This window comes from Ovis canadensis, chromosome 2 (assembly GCF_042477335.2).
Source record: "Ovis canadensis isolate MfBH-ARS-UI-01 breed Bighorn chromosome 2, ARS-UI_OviCan_v2, whole genome shotgun sequence".
In the NCBI taxonomy this organism is placed as follows: Eukaryota; Metazoa; Chordata; class Mammalia; order Artiodactyla; family Bovidae; genus Ovis; species Ovis canadensis.
Window position 1 is genome coordinate 34,205,527 of NC_091246.1, and position 18,955 is coordinate 34,224,481.

Here is an 18,955-nt window from a genome sequence, read left to right on the forward strand (position 1 = left end):
CTAATATCTCACATAAGAGAAATAAGGAAGCTGGATTTTTCTTACGGTTTTCTTTTTTCATGTTTTTAGAAAACCGGAATTAGCACTTAACTTCTAGGAGGTTAATCAGCCTGGTAAACTAAATAGAGAGCAAAGTGCCTGTCAGAATCAGCCTATCTTTGTGAGTTTTATTGTATGTGATCTTAAATTTAGGTCTTTGATTCATTTTTAGTTTATTTTTACATATGATGGGAGGAAATGTTTTAATTTTACTCTTTTACACGTAGCTAACCAGTTTTTCCAGCACCAGTTTTTGAAAAGACTGTCTTTTCCCTATTGTATATTTTTTATTCCTTTCTCATAGATTAATTGGCCATATGTTAGTGGTTTATTTCTGGGCTCTCTCTTCTGTTCTGCTGATCTGTGTGTCTGTTTGTGCCAGTACTATCCTGTTTTGATTACGGTAGCTTTGTAGTATAGTCTGAAGTCAGAAAGTCAGTGATACCCTCAGCTTTTTTTCCCTCTCAAGATTGCTTCTACAGACTTTGAGGTTCCATATAAATTTTAGGATTATTTGTTGCACTTCTGTGACAAATACCTTATGTATTCTGGGTATTTTAATAATGATTGCATTAAATCTGTAGACTGCTTTGAGTAGTATGGATAGTTTAGCAATATTACTTCTTCCAATTCATGAACAGGGATGTCTTTCCATTTTTTTGTATCATCTTCAGTTGCCTTCATCAGTGTTCTGATTGTCAAGAGTATAGGTCTCTCAGTTTATTTCTAGATTTTTTAAAATAAGATATAGAATGTAATTACCTTTGGATTCCTGAACTATATGATGGTTTTTTAGTGTATAGCAAAGCAACAGATTTTTATAGTTTGATCTTGATCCTTTACATGAAAAATCCCAAATAAACATCCTAACCTGCTATACACATTAATTATAAAAAGAAGAAGAAAGGTCAAAGTCAGCAAAAGAAAGGAAATGAAAAGAGCAGAAATAAAATTGAGACCCTGCCACATCTCCTTCAAATAGAAAATGTCAGTGAAGCCAAGAGTTAATTTTTTTATTGTTGTTGAAAAAAAAAATAGCCAGGCTCCTTAAGAAGAGGTCCCAATAAACAAAATAAAGAGGAGAAATGTCAACCAATATCATAGACATACAAAAAAACATAAGAGAAAACTATGAACAGTTTTATGCCAACAAAATTGGAAGACCTAGAGAAATGGATAAATTCCTAGAAATATACAGTCTTCCAGAACTGAATCAGGAAGAAATAAATAAGCTGAACAGATTGATCACCAGTAGTAAAATTGAATCAGTAATCAAAAAACACCTAGCAAACAGAAGTCCAGGTCTTGATGACTTCATAAGGGAATTCTACCAGACATACATAGTAGAGGTAATACATACCTTTCTCAAACTATTTCAAAAAACTGAAGAGGAGAGAACACCTAAATGCATCCTATGAGGCCAACCAACATTGCCCTGATACTGAAATCCAAAGACACTGCAGAAAGGATTATAGGCCAGTATCTCTGATTAATGTAGATGCAAAAATCCTCAAAAAAAATATTAGCAAACTGAATCCAAGAATATATGAAAAGAATCATACACCATGATCAGGTGGGATTTATTCTAAGATTGTAAGAAGGATTCAGAATCCACAAATCAATCATTGTAATAGACCACATTAACAAAAGGAAGGATAAAAATCACATGATCATCTCAATAGATGCAGAAAAAAGCGTTTGACAAAGTTCATCCATTCATGTTAAAGATTCTCATCAAAGCTGGCATAGAGAGAACATATCTCAACATAATAAAGGCTGTTTATGACAAACCCATGCCAACATCATACTCAGCAGTGAAAACCTGAACACTTGTCCTCTACAAGTGCTTTTCACACTTAGGTTTTTATTCTGTCTGGAATGTATTTTTGTATGAGATGGAGGGATATAATTGTTGTTTCCCCACGTGTAACCAGTTGTGTCAGTGCCATTTATTACACAGTACCTCTTTCCTCTGCCGGTTCTATAAAGCCGTCTGTCACATACCTTGTTTCCCACGTGTGGGTGTGTTTTGAGGTATGCCTGGGATTGAAGTGAGATCTTTGCTTTGCATCTTGTCTGCTTTTCATTCTGTCCCAGTGTTTCTCCTACCCTATTTATGCCTAAATCAGCACCCCAGATTATTTTCCAAAACAGGTTTCAGTAACATACCACTACCCTTAGCAGAACATCAAAGCAATTTTCTTTTTGGTATCCTCTCTCTTCATCTCCTTTCCAAAATAAATGAGTAGAGTCATGTTAAAAATAGGAACACTCCACAAATATAAAGTAGTAAGCAAAAGTTATCTTCTCTCAATCACTAATTAATCACTTTCACAATGTGTATTGTGAGACTTGCCTGTAAGCACATTCATTCATAGGTGTGTGTAAACATAGTATATGATGTTTTAGTTTTTTTTTTCACACTCCACAGCAACTTTTTTTTTTTACATAATGTTTGATGCCCATCTTTTCATCTTTATATCTGTCTCTGTCTCTTTTTGACAATTACACAAGATTTTCATTGTGTATTTTTGTTATTATTATATGGATATAGCATAATGTATTTATTCACTTTCCCTTGTTGGCCACTTCATTAGTATTGCCAAATTGTCTCTCATAAAGATTGTACAAATCAGTACTCCCCAACGAATGATAGTGCCGTTTCTATAAACATCTTTCTGTCACCTTTGCCAGGTGAAAAAATATCTGATGGTTTTAGTTTGTGTATCTGTAATTATAAATATATGACATCAAGTATCTTTTCTTATGTTTGATCCCTATTTTTGATCGTTTGTTTGATCCAATTATGATCTCTAGTTTTAAAAAATGGCCTTTTTCATATTCTCTCTTTGCTTTGTATAAGTCACCTAACTACTGTTTTGAAAATACTCTTCATATGTATTATATTACATTTTTTTTATAATGTGCAGTAGTTTAAAACTTCTGTCATATTTGTTGATTTTTTAAAAAGTGGTTTCTTCTTTTGAGGCTTAAAAAGATTTTTCTCATTCTAAGATTTTTAAAGTAGAGTTTCATATTTACTTTAGAGCTTTTACTTTCATTTAAAAATTTAACTTACTAATTTAAAATTTAAATTCTCAATCTCATTAGAGTTTAATTTGATAGAAAGTGACTTTAGCTAGTTTTCTTCAGTGGCTGAGCAGCTGTGTCAGCATTTTGTGAATGATCAATCTTCCTAACTAAGAGTACTAACTTTTACAAATACCTTTAATTCTGAACTCTCTTTCTAAAGATGTGCTATTCCTACATTAGTATCACCATTTAACTTCTGTTAGATATATATTTATCTGTTGGATTAGTTCTCTAGTCATAGCCTTTGATTCAGAATTCTCCAGGGAATTCTATGTTTCATTTTCAGGTAAATTTGAGAATAATTTTAAGTTGCAAAAATGTGGGCATTTAGATTGTGATTATCTTAGCTTTATTGATTAATTTAGGGATGATTAACATTTACGGTGTTAAATCTCTTAGTCAAAACATCTTCATGACTGAAGTGAAAAAACATCTTCATGACATTCATTTTTAATGTTTTTCTTAATATTTTAAAACATGGTTTTCTTACATAGTTTTATTTCACTTATTGGTTATTACTATGAATATTACTTTTTCATTCTGTTTTCTGACTACTGTTTGGGAAAGCAGAAAAATCTGACTTAGTAAAAGGATTATTTTGATGTTTTGGATAGCAGGGAATATACGAAGAAGATCCATATGACTGCTGTAATGACTATGCTTTCATAAAAATTTTTTTAAAGAAGTTAAAAAAAATTAATGACTAAAAAGAAAGCTCTTGAAATATTTTATTATTTTTATCTTTGCAGACTTTGCCTAAGATTCTAAGCCATATTGCCCCAGCATTTTGCATGAGCAGCTGTAGCTTCGTAGTGGAAAAATCTAAAGAATCTACAGCTCGTGTTGTAGTTTGGAGAGAGATAGGAGTACAAAGAAGCTATACCATGGAGAGTACTTTGTGCGGCTGTGACCAGGGAAAATATAAGGTAAAACATCTCAGGATCTCTAGCCATAGAAATATTTCAAGACTGTCCTTTATATACGCTAGTAGTTTTCAAATATATATTAAATGATATGTTTGTTACACTGAGTTATATATAATTCACAATAATGGAATTGAATCATGTGCAGTCTTAAGAACAGTCTCTCTCTCTTAATTCTCTGAACTAATAGGTTGCTTTGGGTTCTTATGAAGTTTTAGTTGAGTCTATTTATAGTCATAATTTTTAAGAAAGTACACTGTAGTACACATTTAAATAGTGATTAGTGATTATGATTTATAATGAACTCTGAAGGTAGTACATTACTGATAAAAAGTTCTATCATTAAAATTTATTGAATGTAAGTATATTTTTATACATTTAGAAATAGACACATTAGCCTAGAAATAGACACATTTATTTATAAAGTTTTTTTTTATATTTAGATTTTGTGCATGTGTGACTTATGGATGCATAAAGTGTTTGTTAGTTGTTCAGTTGTGTCCGACTCTTTGCTACCCCATGGACTATAGCCAGCCAGGCTCCTCTGTCCATGAAATTCTCCAGGCAGTAATAGTGGAGTGGGTTGCCATTCTCTTCTCCAGGGGATCTTCCCAATCCAGGGATCGGACCTGGGTCTCCTACATTGCAGGCAGATTCTTTATCATCTGAGCCACCAGAGAACCCCTTTCAATTATATCCCTTCACTAACTTTTTTTTCTTTACTAAGACTCTTCTGTGCTGCCATAGGCTTTTATTGGAAGAGAGTTCAGACTTGACTTTTGAAATTTAAGAGCAAATTTAAGAGTAACTTCCTTGGTGGCTCAGAGGGTAAAGATACACCTGTAGTGCAGGAGACTCAGGTTTGGTCCCTGGGTCAGGAAGATCCCCTGGAGAAGGGAATGGCAACCTGCTCCAGTATTTGTGCCTGGAGACTTCCATGGAATGAGGAGCCTGGCGGGCTACAGTCCATGAGGTCACACAGAGTCAGTCACGCCTGAGTGACTAACACACACAACAAATGTTAGGTGACTTTGAATTTTTTAAAGATTGAGCACGTCATAGGAAATAAATAGACCTTAGGTAAAACAACTGTTACTCTGTTTGGTTGTGTCTTGTTTTTTTTTTGATGTGGTACAAGAGGACAGTGAATCTCATGGTGATTTTCACGTATCTCACATAAAAGCAGTTATAGCTTTAGGTTGAGAAGGAGTTTAAAAATCTTCCAGGTGGTTAGTATTAAACATGTTATATATTAAATATTTAATGTTATATATAAAGTATTAAATATATATTTAGTATATATTAAATATTATGGTTGGTGCCAGAATCTTTAAGTGGAGAGCTGTGTGACTTTTCCATTCTGTAACAAACTAGGAAAAAAAAAAGGGTATAAATTTTACAACTGATGTTCAAACTTTGGGGCTCTGGATGGGTTGAACTTGGTGAAATTCTAGTACTTTGTGGAGAGTGACTTTTCCCTAATGACTTTAGGTTGACCTCAGAATACTATTCTTTCAGAATGTGCTATCCTTTCAAATCTCTCCAAATACTGTAAAGTGGTGACTTCTAGACTCCCAGAGTCATGGTTGTGGTGAGAGAGGAGCTTGAGTACTGCAGCCCGCAAATTGTGCCTCATGGTTATTGCTTTAGTGGACTGTATGTGTGTGGGATGGGAAAAGCTTGACAGTCACTTTTTGTAAATGACCATAGGAAAAAAAAAATCTGGTACTTTGTGATTTAGGGAAACAGACTGTGAATTACTTTTTCTTAAAGAGATACTTTATGTAGTCAGGTTGGAAAAGGAAACTAAAAGCATCAGTGTCTGTGAAACTAGTCTCTGGGGGTAGGGAGAGAGGATGTCAGGGAGGCTGAAACTTAAATACCCCTTGAAATCATCTATGGCATAATAACAGCAGTATTTTCTTATTAGATTTGTATTCTACTTACAGACTTTCATTGGGTTATTTTAAATGTTCCGCTTTTGCTTTGATAAATGTATTTGGTCATTGAAAAAACCACATAAAATATCCAAAGTGTATTTTGAAACATAAAATGTTAGATGAGTTTTATAAAAATTATTAATTTTAACTTTTAAAAATAAAATGGATACATAATAAATAGTTGACTTCCCAGGTGGCTCAGTGGTAAGAATCTGCCTGCCAATGTAGGAGACACAGGAGACATGAGTTCAATTCTTAGGTTGGGAAGATCCCCTAGAGAAGGAAATTGCAACACTCCAGTATTCTTGCATGAAAAACAATCGCATGAACAGAGGAGCCTGGTGGGCTGCAGTTCATGGGGTTGCAAAGAGTCTGATATGACTGAGTGACTGGGCATGCAATGAATAGTCATTTCTCTTTTATATGATTTATATTGATATACTTTATGTGATTTACACTGGTAGAGTTACATTGATTTAATAAAACTCTTAAAGAGAGAAGTATGTCTTACTACTAAAAATAAGTTTTTATGTATGAAATTCAATCCTTTTATCATAACATATACTTCTTTTAAACTTTTTTAGCTAGCAAACTTTTTAAAGAGCAACTTTAGGTTCACAGAAAAATTGAGTGTAAAATACAGAATTCCTATATATCCCCACCCTCCCCTCCCACCACATAATGTATACTTTTCAAACTTGTTAATGTTAGCTAATAAGTTGTGTGAGTCTAATAATATTTTAAGAAACAAACCTTTTCACCCTCAAGAATGTTCTTATATTTCTGAATCTTAGGTTTCAAATATTCTTCATTTTCGATGAGCTAACTCAGGAATAGGCATAGCCTTTCTAAACCTCTTAGATTAAGAAGGCAAATACATTTTCTAATAAAGTTAGTTAGGTTACATTTCCTAGAGTATTTGGAGGTGGCCAGACTATTTAAACAATCAGTCAATCATTATTTTAAAGGCATGTGCTTCATAGAGTAAATAACAGTTTTTATGATTTATCTCTTCAGTTGCTGTAATGGTTTTAGATGGTCATTGAAAGTCAAGTTCACTCTTAATGTACACCTGCAGCCTTTGTTGGTGTAAGGATTTTATTTACTTCAGAGTTTCATTTTTATCTGAAAAGTAAATGATAAATAGTATCTTGATTTACAGTAGTTAATTTTTATCCCTTATGTGGTAATGTTTAACTTTTGCTGAACCTTATATTGTTTATTGGGAAACTATTAGTTTAAAAAGTGTTGTGGTAAAATTTTATTTTTGTTTTATTAGATCAAATTTGAAATGGGCATTCTTAACTGACATGAAACATAAGAGTTTATTTCTACCTCATTGGCTTAGATTTGATTCTTTTTTTTTTTTAACATAGTCACCTATCTTTTGTTTGTTTTTTACTCACTGGTTTCTATTTATCATGTAGAAAAAGTATGTATAAACTAATATTCAAGTAAACAGATTGGAGCCTTGATTGTAACACTATTTCGATGTCAGCATCTGAGTAGTAGATTACAAGTACTAGCAAGATCTTGTGAAAATATACTTTTACATATGAGCTCCAAGAATAACTTACCTTCAAGATAGTTATCTGCTTTTTCCCCCCTTCTCAGTGTGTTGGTGACAATATTTTGCACACAGTAAATGAGAATACACAGTTCAGAAATTCTTATTTTAAGATGGTTTCCTTTTTGACTTAAAATAATCTTATATTGTTAAGACACTGTGCTTATGAGTTGTAGGTTCATACAAAGTAACAGGCTTTTATTTTATTAATATAGCTTCAAATTCCTTTTATGTAATTTTAAAGAGATATAGTCAGAGGATAGCAATGTCCTAGTTACATGTTTATTATTGCTTTACTTCTAGGGTTTACAGATTGGCACTCGAGAATTGGAAGAGATGGGAGCAAAATTTTGTGTTGGTCTGTTGCGTTTGAAAAGACTGACATCCCCATTGGAATATAATCTACCTTCCAGCTTGCTTGACTTTGAGAATGACTTGATTGAATCAAGCTGCAAAGTAACTAGGTAAGACACACTTGTGTTATTTTTTTGTTATATGGTAGTATACTGTTAGACTTCATAGTTAAGTAAGAGGAAAGGCACAGAGATTTTGACGGTCAAGCATTTTTATAATTTCTATAAATAAGTTTGCACATCTAATGTATGTTCCAAAATGTGATAATATTCTTAATTCTTTTAACATTGGTATTTGAATAAAATTTTAGTAAATTACCCTTATATTTGAAATGCTATTATAGTACTCTTAATGATTTACTTTTAACTCAAAAGTAAGCATATATCAGATAATATATAAATTAAGAATGCTTGGATCCAAAATTCATACTTCAAAAGAAATTTTATTTTGTTGATAATCTATATACATCAAATGGCTTTCCAGTATCTTCTGGTAACATCGGCTAGAAACAGCTAATTTAGTATCACTCTGAAAATTTAACTACATGTGACAAGTATTTTTCTAAGTAGGTAATCTTTTGCTCCTAAAATTCAATGTATGTAAATTTAGATCAGATACAGGCTCAGACATAATTTGATGTCATATTTCTTAATCATAATACTAGAGTTTAGCATTTTATAGTTTGATACATATAGTTAGAAATAGTCCCATTTTATAGAATCTTCATGATTTTTGTTGGTAGACATTGACATTAGATTTGTTAATTTATTGCCAGGCTCTGTTGTATGTATCAACTTAGCAGTTTTAAGTGTAGTAAAACATTAATTAGAACTCTATTTTTATATAATGTGATAACTGAGATAGTGATTACCTGCATTCTCTACACTTCAAAACACTTGGTGAACAATAATGGAAATAATTATAAGTATATTTATTTATTTAATAAACATGCATAAAGTTGTTCTCATTGATGTTTAGAAGCTTCCTTTTCATTTATTTTATGTACTTTTGATTTCTGTTCCTAATGTTTCATTGTTGGTGTTACCTCTTTATGGAGGTAAAATTCACAAGTAAAATTGTAAGATATTTAAAGTATACAATGTGATGATTTGGTATATATATGTGTACACTGTGAAAGGATTTCCCCATTCAGTTATTAACATGTCCATACATCACATCACACATTTACTTTTGTGTATGTGTGTTGGGAAATATTTTTCAGTTCTGCTCTCATAGCAAATTTCAGTTACACAATGCAGCATTATCTAGTATAGTCACCATGTTATTCATTACTTCCTCAGACCTTATTTATCTCAACAACTGAAAGTTTGTATTATTTTTACCTCCCCCTATTGCCTCCTCTGCCTGCCTCCTACCCACTGGCAACCACTTTGCCACTCTGTTTCTATGAGTTGTTTCAAATTTTTTTTTTTTTTTTTTACATTTCACATGTAAATGACACCAAGCAGTATTTCTCTTTGTTTGGCTTATTTCACTTAGTGTAATGCCCTCCAGTTTCATCCATGTTGTAGCAAATGAAAAGATTTCCTTTTTTTAAAGGCTGAATAATATTCCATTGTATCAGTTCAGTTCAGTTGCTCAGTCATGTCCAAGTCTTTGAGACCTAATGGACTGCAGCATGCCAGGCTTCCCTGTCCATGACCAGCTCCCAGAGCTTGCTCAAACTCAGGTCCATTGAGTCGGTGATGCCAACCAACCGTCTCATCCTCTGTTGTCCCCTTCTCCTTCTGACTTCAGTCTTTTCCAGCATCAGGGAGTCAGTTCTTTACATCAGGTAGCCAAGTATTGGATCTTCAGCTTCAGCATCAGTCCTTCCAGTGAATATTCAGGACTGATTTCCTTTAGGATGGACGAGTCCAAGGGACTGTCAAGAGTCTTCTCCAACACCACAGTTCAAAAGCAACAATTCTTCGGTGGTCAGCTTTCTTTATGGTCCAACTGTCATATCCATACATGACTACTGGTAAAACCATAGCTTTGATTAGACAGACCTTTGTTGGCAAACTATTATCTCTGCTTTTTAATATGCTGCCTAGGTTTGTCATAGCTTTTCATAATATCTGTCTGCATTTTCCTTATCCATTCATCTGTTGATGGTCAGATAGTTTTCATACTTTGACTATATGAATAATACTGCTTTGAACATAAGAGTACAGTGTCTTAATGGTTTTTAGTGTACAGATCTTCCACTTTCTTGGCTAATTTATTGCTAACTTGTTTTTGATGCTATAGTAAGTGAAATTGTTTTCTTGATTTCTGTTCCTGATGTTTCATTGTTAGTGTGTAGAAATGCAGCTGGTGGTATTTTTACGGATGCTATATGATGTCTTGTCTATTGCAAATAGAGAAAATTTACTTTTTCCTTTCTTATTTGGGTGACTTTTATTTCCTTTCTTGTCTAATTGCTTAAGCCAGTACTATGGTGAGAGTGGGCATCCTTTCTTTGTTCCTTATCTTAGAAGAAAAGCTTTTAGTATTTCATGGTTAGCTGTGGGCTTGTTGTATTAGCTTTTATTATGCAAGAGTGCATTTTCTCTTTACCTGGTATGCTGAGGGTTGAATGAATGGATGATGAATTTTGTCAAATGCTTTTCTGCATCTGTTGAGATGATTATATGATTTTTAGCCTTTGTTTTGTTAATGTGGTAAATCACATTGATTAATTTGCATATGTTGAACAAGAGTGCAAGGTGATCAAGGGTGCAAGGTGATCAAGATTTATGTATGAGTCTTTGAATGTATTATTGAATTTGATTTCCTAATACATTTTATTGAGGACTTTTGCTTCTAAGTTCATCAGGGATATTAACCTATAGTTTTTTGGTTTTTTTTTTTTAAGTTCTTTCTCTGACTTTGATATTTAGGATAATGCTAACCTTATAAAATGAATTTGGAATTGTTCCCTCCTCTTTTAATTTGGGAAGAGTTTGAAAATAATTGCTACTATTTATTCCTTAAATGGTTGGTAGAATTCATTGAAACCATCTGCTCCTGGGATTTTCTTTCTTGGGAGGTTTTTGAGTATTGATGCAGTCTCTTCACTCATAATTGCTCTGTTCAGATTTTCTATTTATTTCTTCATGATTCAGTCTTGGTGGGTTGTATCTTTCTAGGAATTTTTTCCATATGTTCTTGGTTGTCCAATTTGTTGGTATATAATTGTTCATAGTAATCTCTTATGATTCTCTGTATTTTTTATGTATCTTTTGTGATGTCTCTTTCATTTATAATTGCTCCATTTTTTTAGGAAGTCTTAACAGTTTATTCTTTTCTAAAAAAAATTAGCTCTAGGTTTCATGGATCTTTTTATCTTTTTAGTCTCCATTTTATTTATGTCTGTCTGATTTTTTGTTATTTTCTACCTTCTGCTAACTCCAGGCTTATTTATTCTTATTTTTCTAGTTCCTTGAGATGTAAAATTGCATTGTTTATTTGAGATTTCTTTTTTCTTCATGTAGACCTTTATTGTCATAAACTTCCCTCTTAGAAATGATTTTGCTGCATGTCGTCAGTTTTGGTATGTTGTATTTCCATTTTCACTTCTCACAAGATATATTTTGATTTCTCTTTTACTCATTGGTTGTTCAGGAACATGTGTAATCTCCACATATTTGTGACTTTTCCAGTTTTCCTAATTGATTTCTACTTTTCTTTTCTGGCAACACCATATGACTTGTAGGATCTTATTTCCCAAACCAGCAATTGAACCCAGGCCCTCAGCATTGAGAGTGCAGAGTCCTAACCACTGGACTGCCAGGGAATTCCCAATTGATTTTGAATTTTGTATTGTTGTGGTTAGGCTTAATATGATTTTGGTCTTCTTAGCTTAATTAAGACTTGTTTGTGGGCTAAGATATGATTTACCCTGCATAATGTTCCATATGTGCCTGAGAAGAATATGCTTTTTTTTTCTGTTGGAAATCATGTGCTATATATCTTGTCAGGTCTGTCTGACTTAATATGTAGTAGAATTCCATATATATAACTTGGGGGAAATGGACAAATTCTTAGAAAAGTATAACCTTCCAAAACTGAACCAGGAAGAAATAGAAAATTTGAACAGACCAATCACAAGCACAGAAATAAAAACTGTAATAAAAAATCTTCCAACCCATAAATGCCCAGGACCAGAGGGCTTCACAGGTGAATTCTACCAAAAATTTAGAGAAGAGCTACCACCTATACTACTTAAACTCTTCAAAAAATTTGCAGAGGAAGGAATACTCCCCAAATCATTCTACAAGGCCACCACCATCACCCTTCTACCAAAACTAGACAAAGATGCCACAAAAAAAGAAAACTACAGGCCAATATCAGTGATGAACACAGATACAAAAATCCTCAACAAAATCCTAGCAGACAGAATCCAACACCATACTAAAAAGATCATATATTGTTATCAAGTGTGCTTTATTCCAGGGATGCAAGGATTCTTTAATATCTTCAAATCAATCCGTATGATACACCAAACTAACAACCTGAAAGATAAAAGCTCACAATGGATTAAAGATCTAACTGTAAGAACAGAAACTATAAAACTCTTAGAGGAAAACGTAAGCAGAACACTCTCTGACATAAATCACAGCAAGATCCTCTATGACCTACCTCCTAGAGTAATGGAAATAAAAACAAAAATAAACAAATGGGACCTAATTAAATTTAAAAGCCTTTGCACAATGAAGAAAACTATAAGCAGGATGAAAAGACAGCCCTCAGAATGGGAGAAAATAATAACAAATGAAACAACTGACAAATTAATCTCCAAAATATATAAGCAGGTCATGCAGCTCAATACCAGAAAAATGAACAACCCAATCAAAAAGTGGGCCGAACAACTAAACAGACATTTCTTCAAAGAAGACATACAGATGACTAATAAACACATGAAAAGATGCTTAACAGCACTCACTATTAGAGAAATGCAAATCAAAACCACAATGAGGTATCATTTCACACAGGTCAGAATGGCTATATCCAAAAGTCTACAGGCAATAAATGCTGGAGAGGGTGTGGAGAAAAGGGAACCCTCTTACACTGTTGGTGGGAATGCAAACTAGTACAGCCACGATGGAGAACAGTGTGTAGGAAACCAGAATTGAAAGAGACTTATGTCCCGGTGTTCATTGCAGCAGTATTTACAGTAGCTAGCAGCAGCAGGGCATGGAAACAACCTAGATGTTCATCAGCAGATGAATGGATAAAGAAGTTGTGGTACATATACACAATGGAATATCACTCAGCTATAAAAAGGAACACATTTGAGTCAGTTCTAATGAGATGGATGAACCTAGAGCCTACTATACAGAGTGAAGCAAGTCAGAAAGAGAAGAACAACTACTGCATATTAACACATATATATGGAATTTAGAAAGATGGTACCAATGATTCTATATGCAGGCAGCAAAGGAGACAGATGTGAAAAACAAACTTTTGGACTCCGTGGGAGAAGGTGAGGGTGGGATCATTTGAGAGAGTAGCACTGAAGCATGTATATTACCATATGTAAAATAGATGATGGTGGAAGTTTGATGTCTGAAGCAGGGTACCCAAAGCCAGTGCTCTGAGATAGGGTGGAGAAGGGGGATTAGCTTGGGGAGGGTACATGTATATCTGTGGCCAATTCATGTTGATGTATGGCAGACACCACCACAATATTATAATTATCCTCCAGTTAAAATATAAATTAATTAAAAATAAAATTCAACAGTGTAAGATCACACACACACACACACAAAATTCTTAATTGCAATGAATTAAGGGGAGATTAGAGGGAAAGAAACTCTCAAAAAAAAAAAAGACTCAGGAGAATGATTTTTAAAAAATTGATAAACATTGCCCAGGCTTTTAAGTCTAGCATTGTGGGAGCCCAGTAGAACTTATTTAGAGGAGGCTTTTACTTACTCTTCTCACTTTTCCCCCTTTCTGCCTTTTGACTCTTAAGTGAATAGCGTCTCTGATAAAACATCTTTGAAAAGTCAGCTTCCTTCTATTTGGACTAGGGATGGCCTAAGCAAGGAGATCTAAAGGTCTGATTGCTCTTATAAAGCCTTTTTACCAATTCTATTTTCAGTTTCCCCTGATAACCATTATCTTCAACTCCTGAACTTTTCTAGTGCTTTGTGATACAAATCGGCACTTTTTTCCTTGGCCTCCCCTTCTGTAGATGCTCAGCAAAGTGGAGCAAGTTAGAACTCAAGCCTCTTGTTTTCATCCATCTTCTTCCATCTTCCAACATTTTGTTGATATCTCATCTTTGCTATTATCTCTTCAGTTTTCTTTTTTTAATGTATTTATCCTTTTTAAAAAGTTATTTTTTTCTGTCATCCTAGTGGCTTTTGAGATCCACTGTGTTTATCATAAGTTATAGAACTTTTTTTCAGTGAAATGAAAAGAAATTATAATTTAATTATATTTTATATCGTTAGGGCATTTGTTGGAAATTACCACACACAAATCACTTTAATTTTACCCAGTTGTATTTGCTGTATAATAAAAATTCCATTTCATACAACACTAAGTCTGCCTTATAACTTTCCTAGGGGGTGTGTTTCTTTTAGGTCAAAGCTGGGAATGTTGGTGAAAGTCATATAAGAACTTAAACCTTGTTGGGCTGCACCCTACAGGCCTGCAATTCTTATAGTTGCCCAGCAGTAAGACCAAATAAAGCACCTAGAGATAGCTAGAGAGATCAGTGGTTTTCTTTGATAGTGAGTTCTAACATGCCTGATGTAAGGTCCTGGAGAGCAGACAGTGGGTAGGACAAGGAGCAGTTTTTGCTATGGTGGTGGGGGTGGGTGTTACCAGTTTTACAGGGAATTGGTAGGGAAACCAGAAAGGGCCTGTTCCTTATCATCACTTTGATAAACTATTAATAGTGGATGGAGCCATTCTCAAAGCTCAACATTCAGAAAACTAAGATCATGGCATCTCATCCCATCACTTCATGGCAAATAGATGGGGAAACAGTGACAGGCTTTATTTTGGGGGGCCTCCAAAATCACTGCAGATGGTGACTGCAGCCATGAAATTAAAAGACGCTTACTCCTTGGAAGAAGAGTTATGACCAACCTAGACAGCATATTAAAAAGCAGAGACATTACTTTGCTGACAAAGGTCCATCTAGGCAAAGCTATGGTTTTTCCAGTGGTCATGTATGGATGTGAGAGTTGGACTATAAAGAAAGCTGAGCACCAAAGAATTGATGCTTTTGAACTGTGGTATTGGAGAAGACAATTGAGAGTCCCTTGGACTGCAAGGAGATCCAGCCAGTCCATCCTAAAGGAAATCAGTCCTGAATATTCATTGGAAGGGCTGACGCTGAAGCTGAAACTCCAGTACTTTGGCCACCTGATGCAAAGAGCTGACTCATTAGAAAAGACCCTAATGCTGGGAAAGATTGAAGGCTGGAGGAGAAGGGGATGACAGAGGATGAGATGGTTGGATGGCATCACTGTCTCAATGGACATGAGTTTGAGTAAACTCCAGGAGTTGGTGATGGACAAGAGAGGCCTGGCATGCTTCAGTCCATGGGGTCACAAAGAATCAGACATGACTGAGCAACTGAACTGAGCTGGAGCCATTCTGATCCAAAAAGTAGAATAGTCACTAGCCAGGAGTGAAGGGATGGGAAGTGGGGCAAGTTATTGATTAGGCTCTATGATTAAGAGGGAAGGTTAATCATGTGAAGAGGCTGTGGGTGAGGTAAGGACTCCTTGAACAGGGATGTACACAGAGCAGGAGTAAAGCCGTCTTGAGTGGCCCAGCCACACACGGCCACATAGTGTTTTTGAACTTAGCAAAAAGTTTTTAATTTGGCTGCACTGGGTCTTAGTTGCAGCACTTGGAATCTTCATTCCCATTTGTGGGCTGTTACAGCATGCAGGCTGTAGCTTCCTAACCAGGGATCGCACCTCGGCTGCTTGCATTGGGAGTGTAGTGTCTTAAATCTTTGGACTACCAGGGCAGTCCCCAGCAAAAGTGTTTTTATCTGTTAGCTGAACTGTTAAACAGTATTTTTCAGTTCAGTTCAGTTCAGTCGCTCAGTCGTGTGCGACTCTTTGTGACCCCATGAATCGCAGCACGCCAGGCCTCCCGGTCCCATCACCAACTCCTGGAGTTCACTCAAACTCATGTCCATTGAGTCGGTAATGCCATACAGCCATCTCATCCTCTGTCGTCCCCTTCTCCTCCTGCCCTCAATCCCTCCCAGCATCAGAGTCTTTTCCAATGAGTCAACTCTTCACATGAGGTGGCCAAAGTACTGGAGTTTCAGCTTTAGCATCATTCCTTCCAAAGAAATCCCAGGGCTGATCTCCTTCAGAATGGACTGGTTGGATCTCCTTGCAGTCCAAGGAACTCTCAAGAGTCTTCTCCAACACCACAGTTCAAAAGCATCAATTCTTCGGCGCTCAGCCTTCTTCACAGTCCAACTCTCACATCCATACATGACCACAGGAAAAACCATAGCCTTGACTAGATGGACCTTAGTCAGCAAAGTAATATCTCTGCTTTTCATTATGCTATCTAGGTTGCTCATAACTTAACAGTATGAAACAGTATTTTTAGTGACGCTTTTTTAAAGGATTTGAGAACTAGTAAAACAGTTAATGGGCTTCCCTTGTAGCTCCATTGGTAAAGAATCTGCCTGCAGTGCAAGAGACCAGGGTTCAATCCCTAGGTTGGGAAGATCCCCTGCAGAAGGAAATGGCAACCCACTCCATTATCTTTGCCTGGAAAATCTCATGGACAGAGGAGCCTGGAGGGCTGCAGTCCATGGGGTCACAAAGAGCTGGGCACGACTGAGTGACTAACACTTAACACTTACTTATTTAAAACAGTTAATAATATTTCTCATTAGGATTTGTGATGGTGACTAAATTTCAGGATAATAAGTGTATGATTTTGAGTTTAAGTATGTTTTAAAACATTATGGGAAAGTAAAGTTGAAAAATACTAAACTCTACACAGTGTTTTATTGTAATTAAAAATACAGCCATGTTTAAAATGAAGCCTATTTACTATCTTATAATCAATTAGTGTTTGGATTTTTTATAATTGAGATGAAATTCACATAGGATAAAATATACCATTTTAAAATGAACAGTTTAATGGCATTTAGTATGTTCACAATATTTCCAATCACCTCTGTCTAATACCATTTTTTTTAAAATCATCTGCCCAGAGGAGATCCTCATACCATTAAGCAGCATTTCCAGTGGGGTATGGGTTTGATATCTGGTCGAGGAGCTAAGATTCCACATGCCTCATCGCCAAAAAACCAAAACATAAAACAGAAGCAATGTTGTAACAAATTTAATAAAGACTTTTTTTAAAAAAACAGTACACATCAAAAAAAAAAAACCCCTAAGGAAAAGAATAAAATTATTCTTCTTACATAGATGTCTATTTGAAACTTCAAAATAAGGCTGTTAGAATAAGGAAGAGCACATATTCATTTGAAGAGGATTCAGTCTCTCCTCTGATAGGCTATAGTGTAGGGCAGCTTGCCCCAGTTTAGAGAGGAACTGAACTGATTTGATGTAGGTTTGTAAAACTTATGAAGCGTGTAATTCTTCATTTGTCCCTGCCCCCTTTATAAGTGTCCCCTTGCAGAGGTCACAGTTGTAGGCCCAGGGTTTCTCACAAGACTGCCCCAAATTCTGTTATTTTCTGTTGTATTTGTTTTGCTGCTTTCTGCTTTGCTCTTCAGCTTCTTGCTCTGTGTATTTTAAGAATTTGTCAAATGCCACCAAAGAAAAACCGTTGGGTGTCACATCTCTGTAACTCCTTTCTTCCAGGAAACTTGGCAGCCTGGAACTCCAGCTTTTGCCTCCATTCTTTTGACATTGCTGAAAGCTTTGATGACTACTCTACCTCTTGGCTGTGGCTCTTGCTGGGCTTTGGTTTCCTCTGGACTTTGCCCCATGCACCTTTTTTCTTGGTTGATTTTGCTTTGTATATCTTCAGTGTAATAAGTAATAGCTTTGAATATAACTCTGTGCTAAATCTTGTAAATCTTCCTAGCAAATCACTAAACCTACAACCAAGATCATTCTACCCAGCAAGGATCTCATTCAAATTTGACAGAGAAATCAAAAGCTTTACAGACAAGCAAAAGTTAAGAGAATTCAGCACCCTCCAAACCAGCTTTACAAGTACTAAGGGAACTTCTCTGGGCAGGAAACACAGGAGAAAGAAAAGACCTGCAAAGACAAACCCAAAACAATAAAGTAAATGGTAATAGGATCATAATATCAGTAATTACTTTAAATGTAAATGAATTAAATGTTCCAAACAAAAGACACAGACTGGCTGATTGGATACAAAAGCAAGATCCATACATATGCTATGTACAGGAGACCCACTTCAGACCTAGGCAAACAATACAGACTGAAGGTGAGGAGCTAGAAAAAAATATTCCATGCAAATGGATATCCAAAGAAAGCTGGAGTAGCAGTACTCATCCCAGATAACATAGACTTTAGAATAAAGACTGTTATGTAGGAAGAACAGTAATTGTTGATCAAGGAATCAATCCAAGAAGAAGATATAACAGTTATAAACATATCTGCACCCAACAAAGGAGCACCTCAATATACAAGGCAAATGCTAACAGCTATAAAAGTAACAGTAACACAAATAATAGTGGGGGACTATAACACTTAAGTCACACCAATGGACAGATCATCCAAACAGAAAATTAATAAGGAAACATAAGCCTTAAATAACACATTAGATCAGATGGACCTAATTGATATCATCAGGATATTCCATTCAGAAGCAGCAAAATAGATGTTTTTCCTCTAGTGCGCATAGAACGTTCTTAAGGAAAGATTACATCTTGGGTCACAAATCAAGCTTTGGTAAATTTAAGAAAATTTAAATCATATCAAGCATTTTTTTAAAAACACAATGCTATGAAATTAGATGTCAATTACAGGGAGAAAACTGTAAAAAAAAAAATGCATGGAGGCTAAACAATACGCTTCTAAATAACCACGAGGTCACTGAAGGAAGTC

General features: G+C 35.1%; 1 protein-coding gene across 2 annotated transcripts in view; it reads left to right on the top strand.

Moving 5' to 3' along the window:
• The window catches only part of AGTPBP1 (ATP/GTP binding carboxypeptidase 1), a 190,880-nt gene that overhangs the window by 169,053 nt on the left and 2,872 nt on the right, over nt 1-18,955 (top strand). For both annotated transcript variants that reach the window (XM_069575809.1, XM_069575810.1), the window contains 2 exons: nt 3,882-4,058; nt 7,866-8,026. In XM_069575809.1, coding sequence (XP_069431910.1) covers nt 3,882-4,058; nt 7,866-8,026 — 338 coding nt within the window. The remainder of the gene's footprint in view (nt 1-3,881; nt 4,059-7,865; nt 8,027-18,955) is intronic.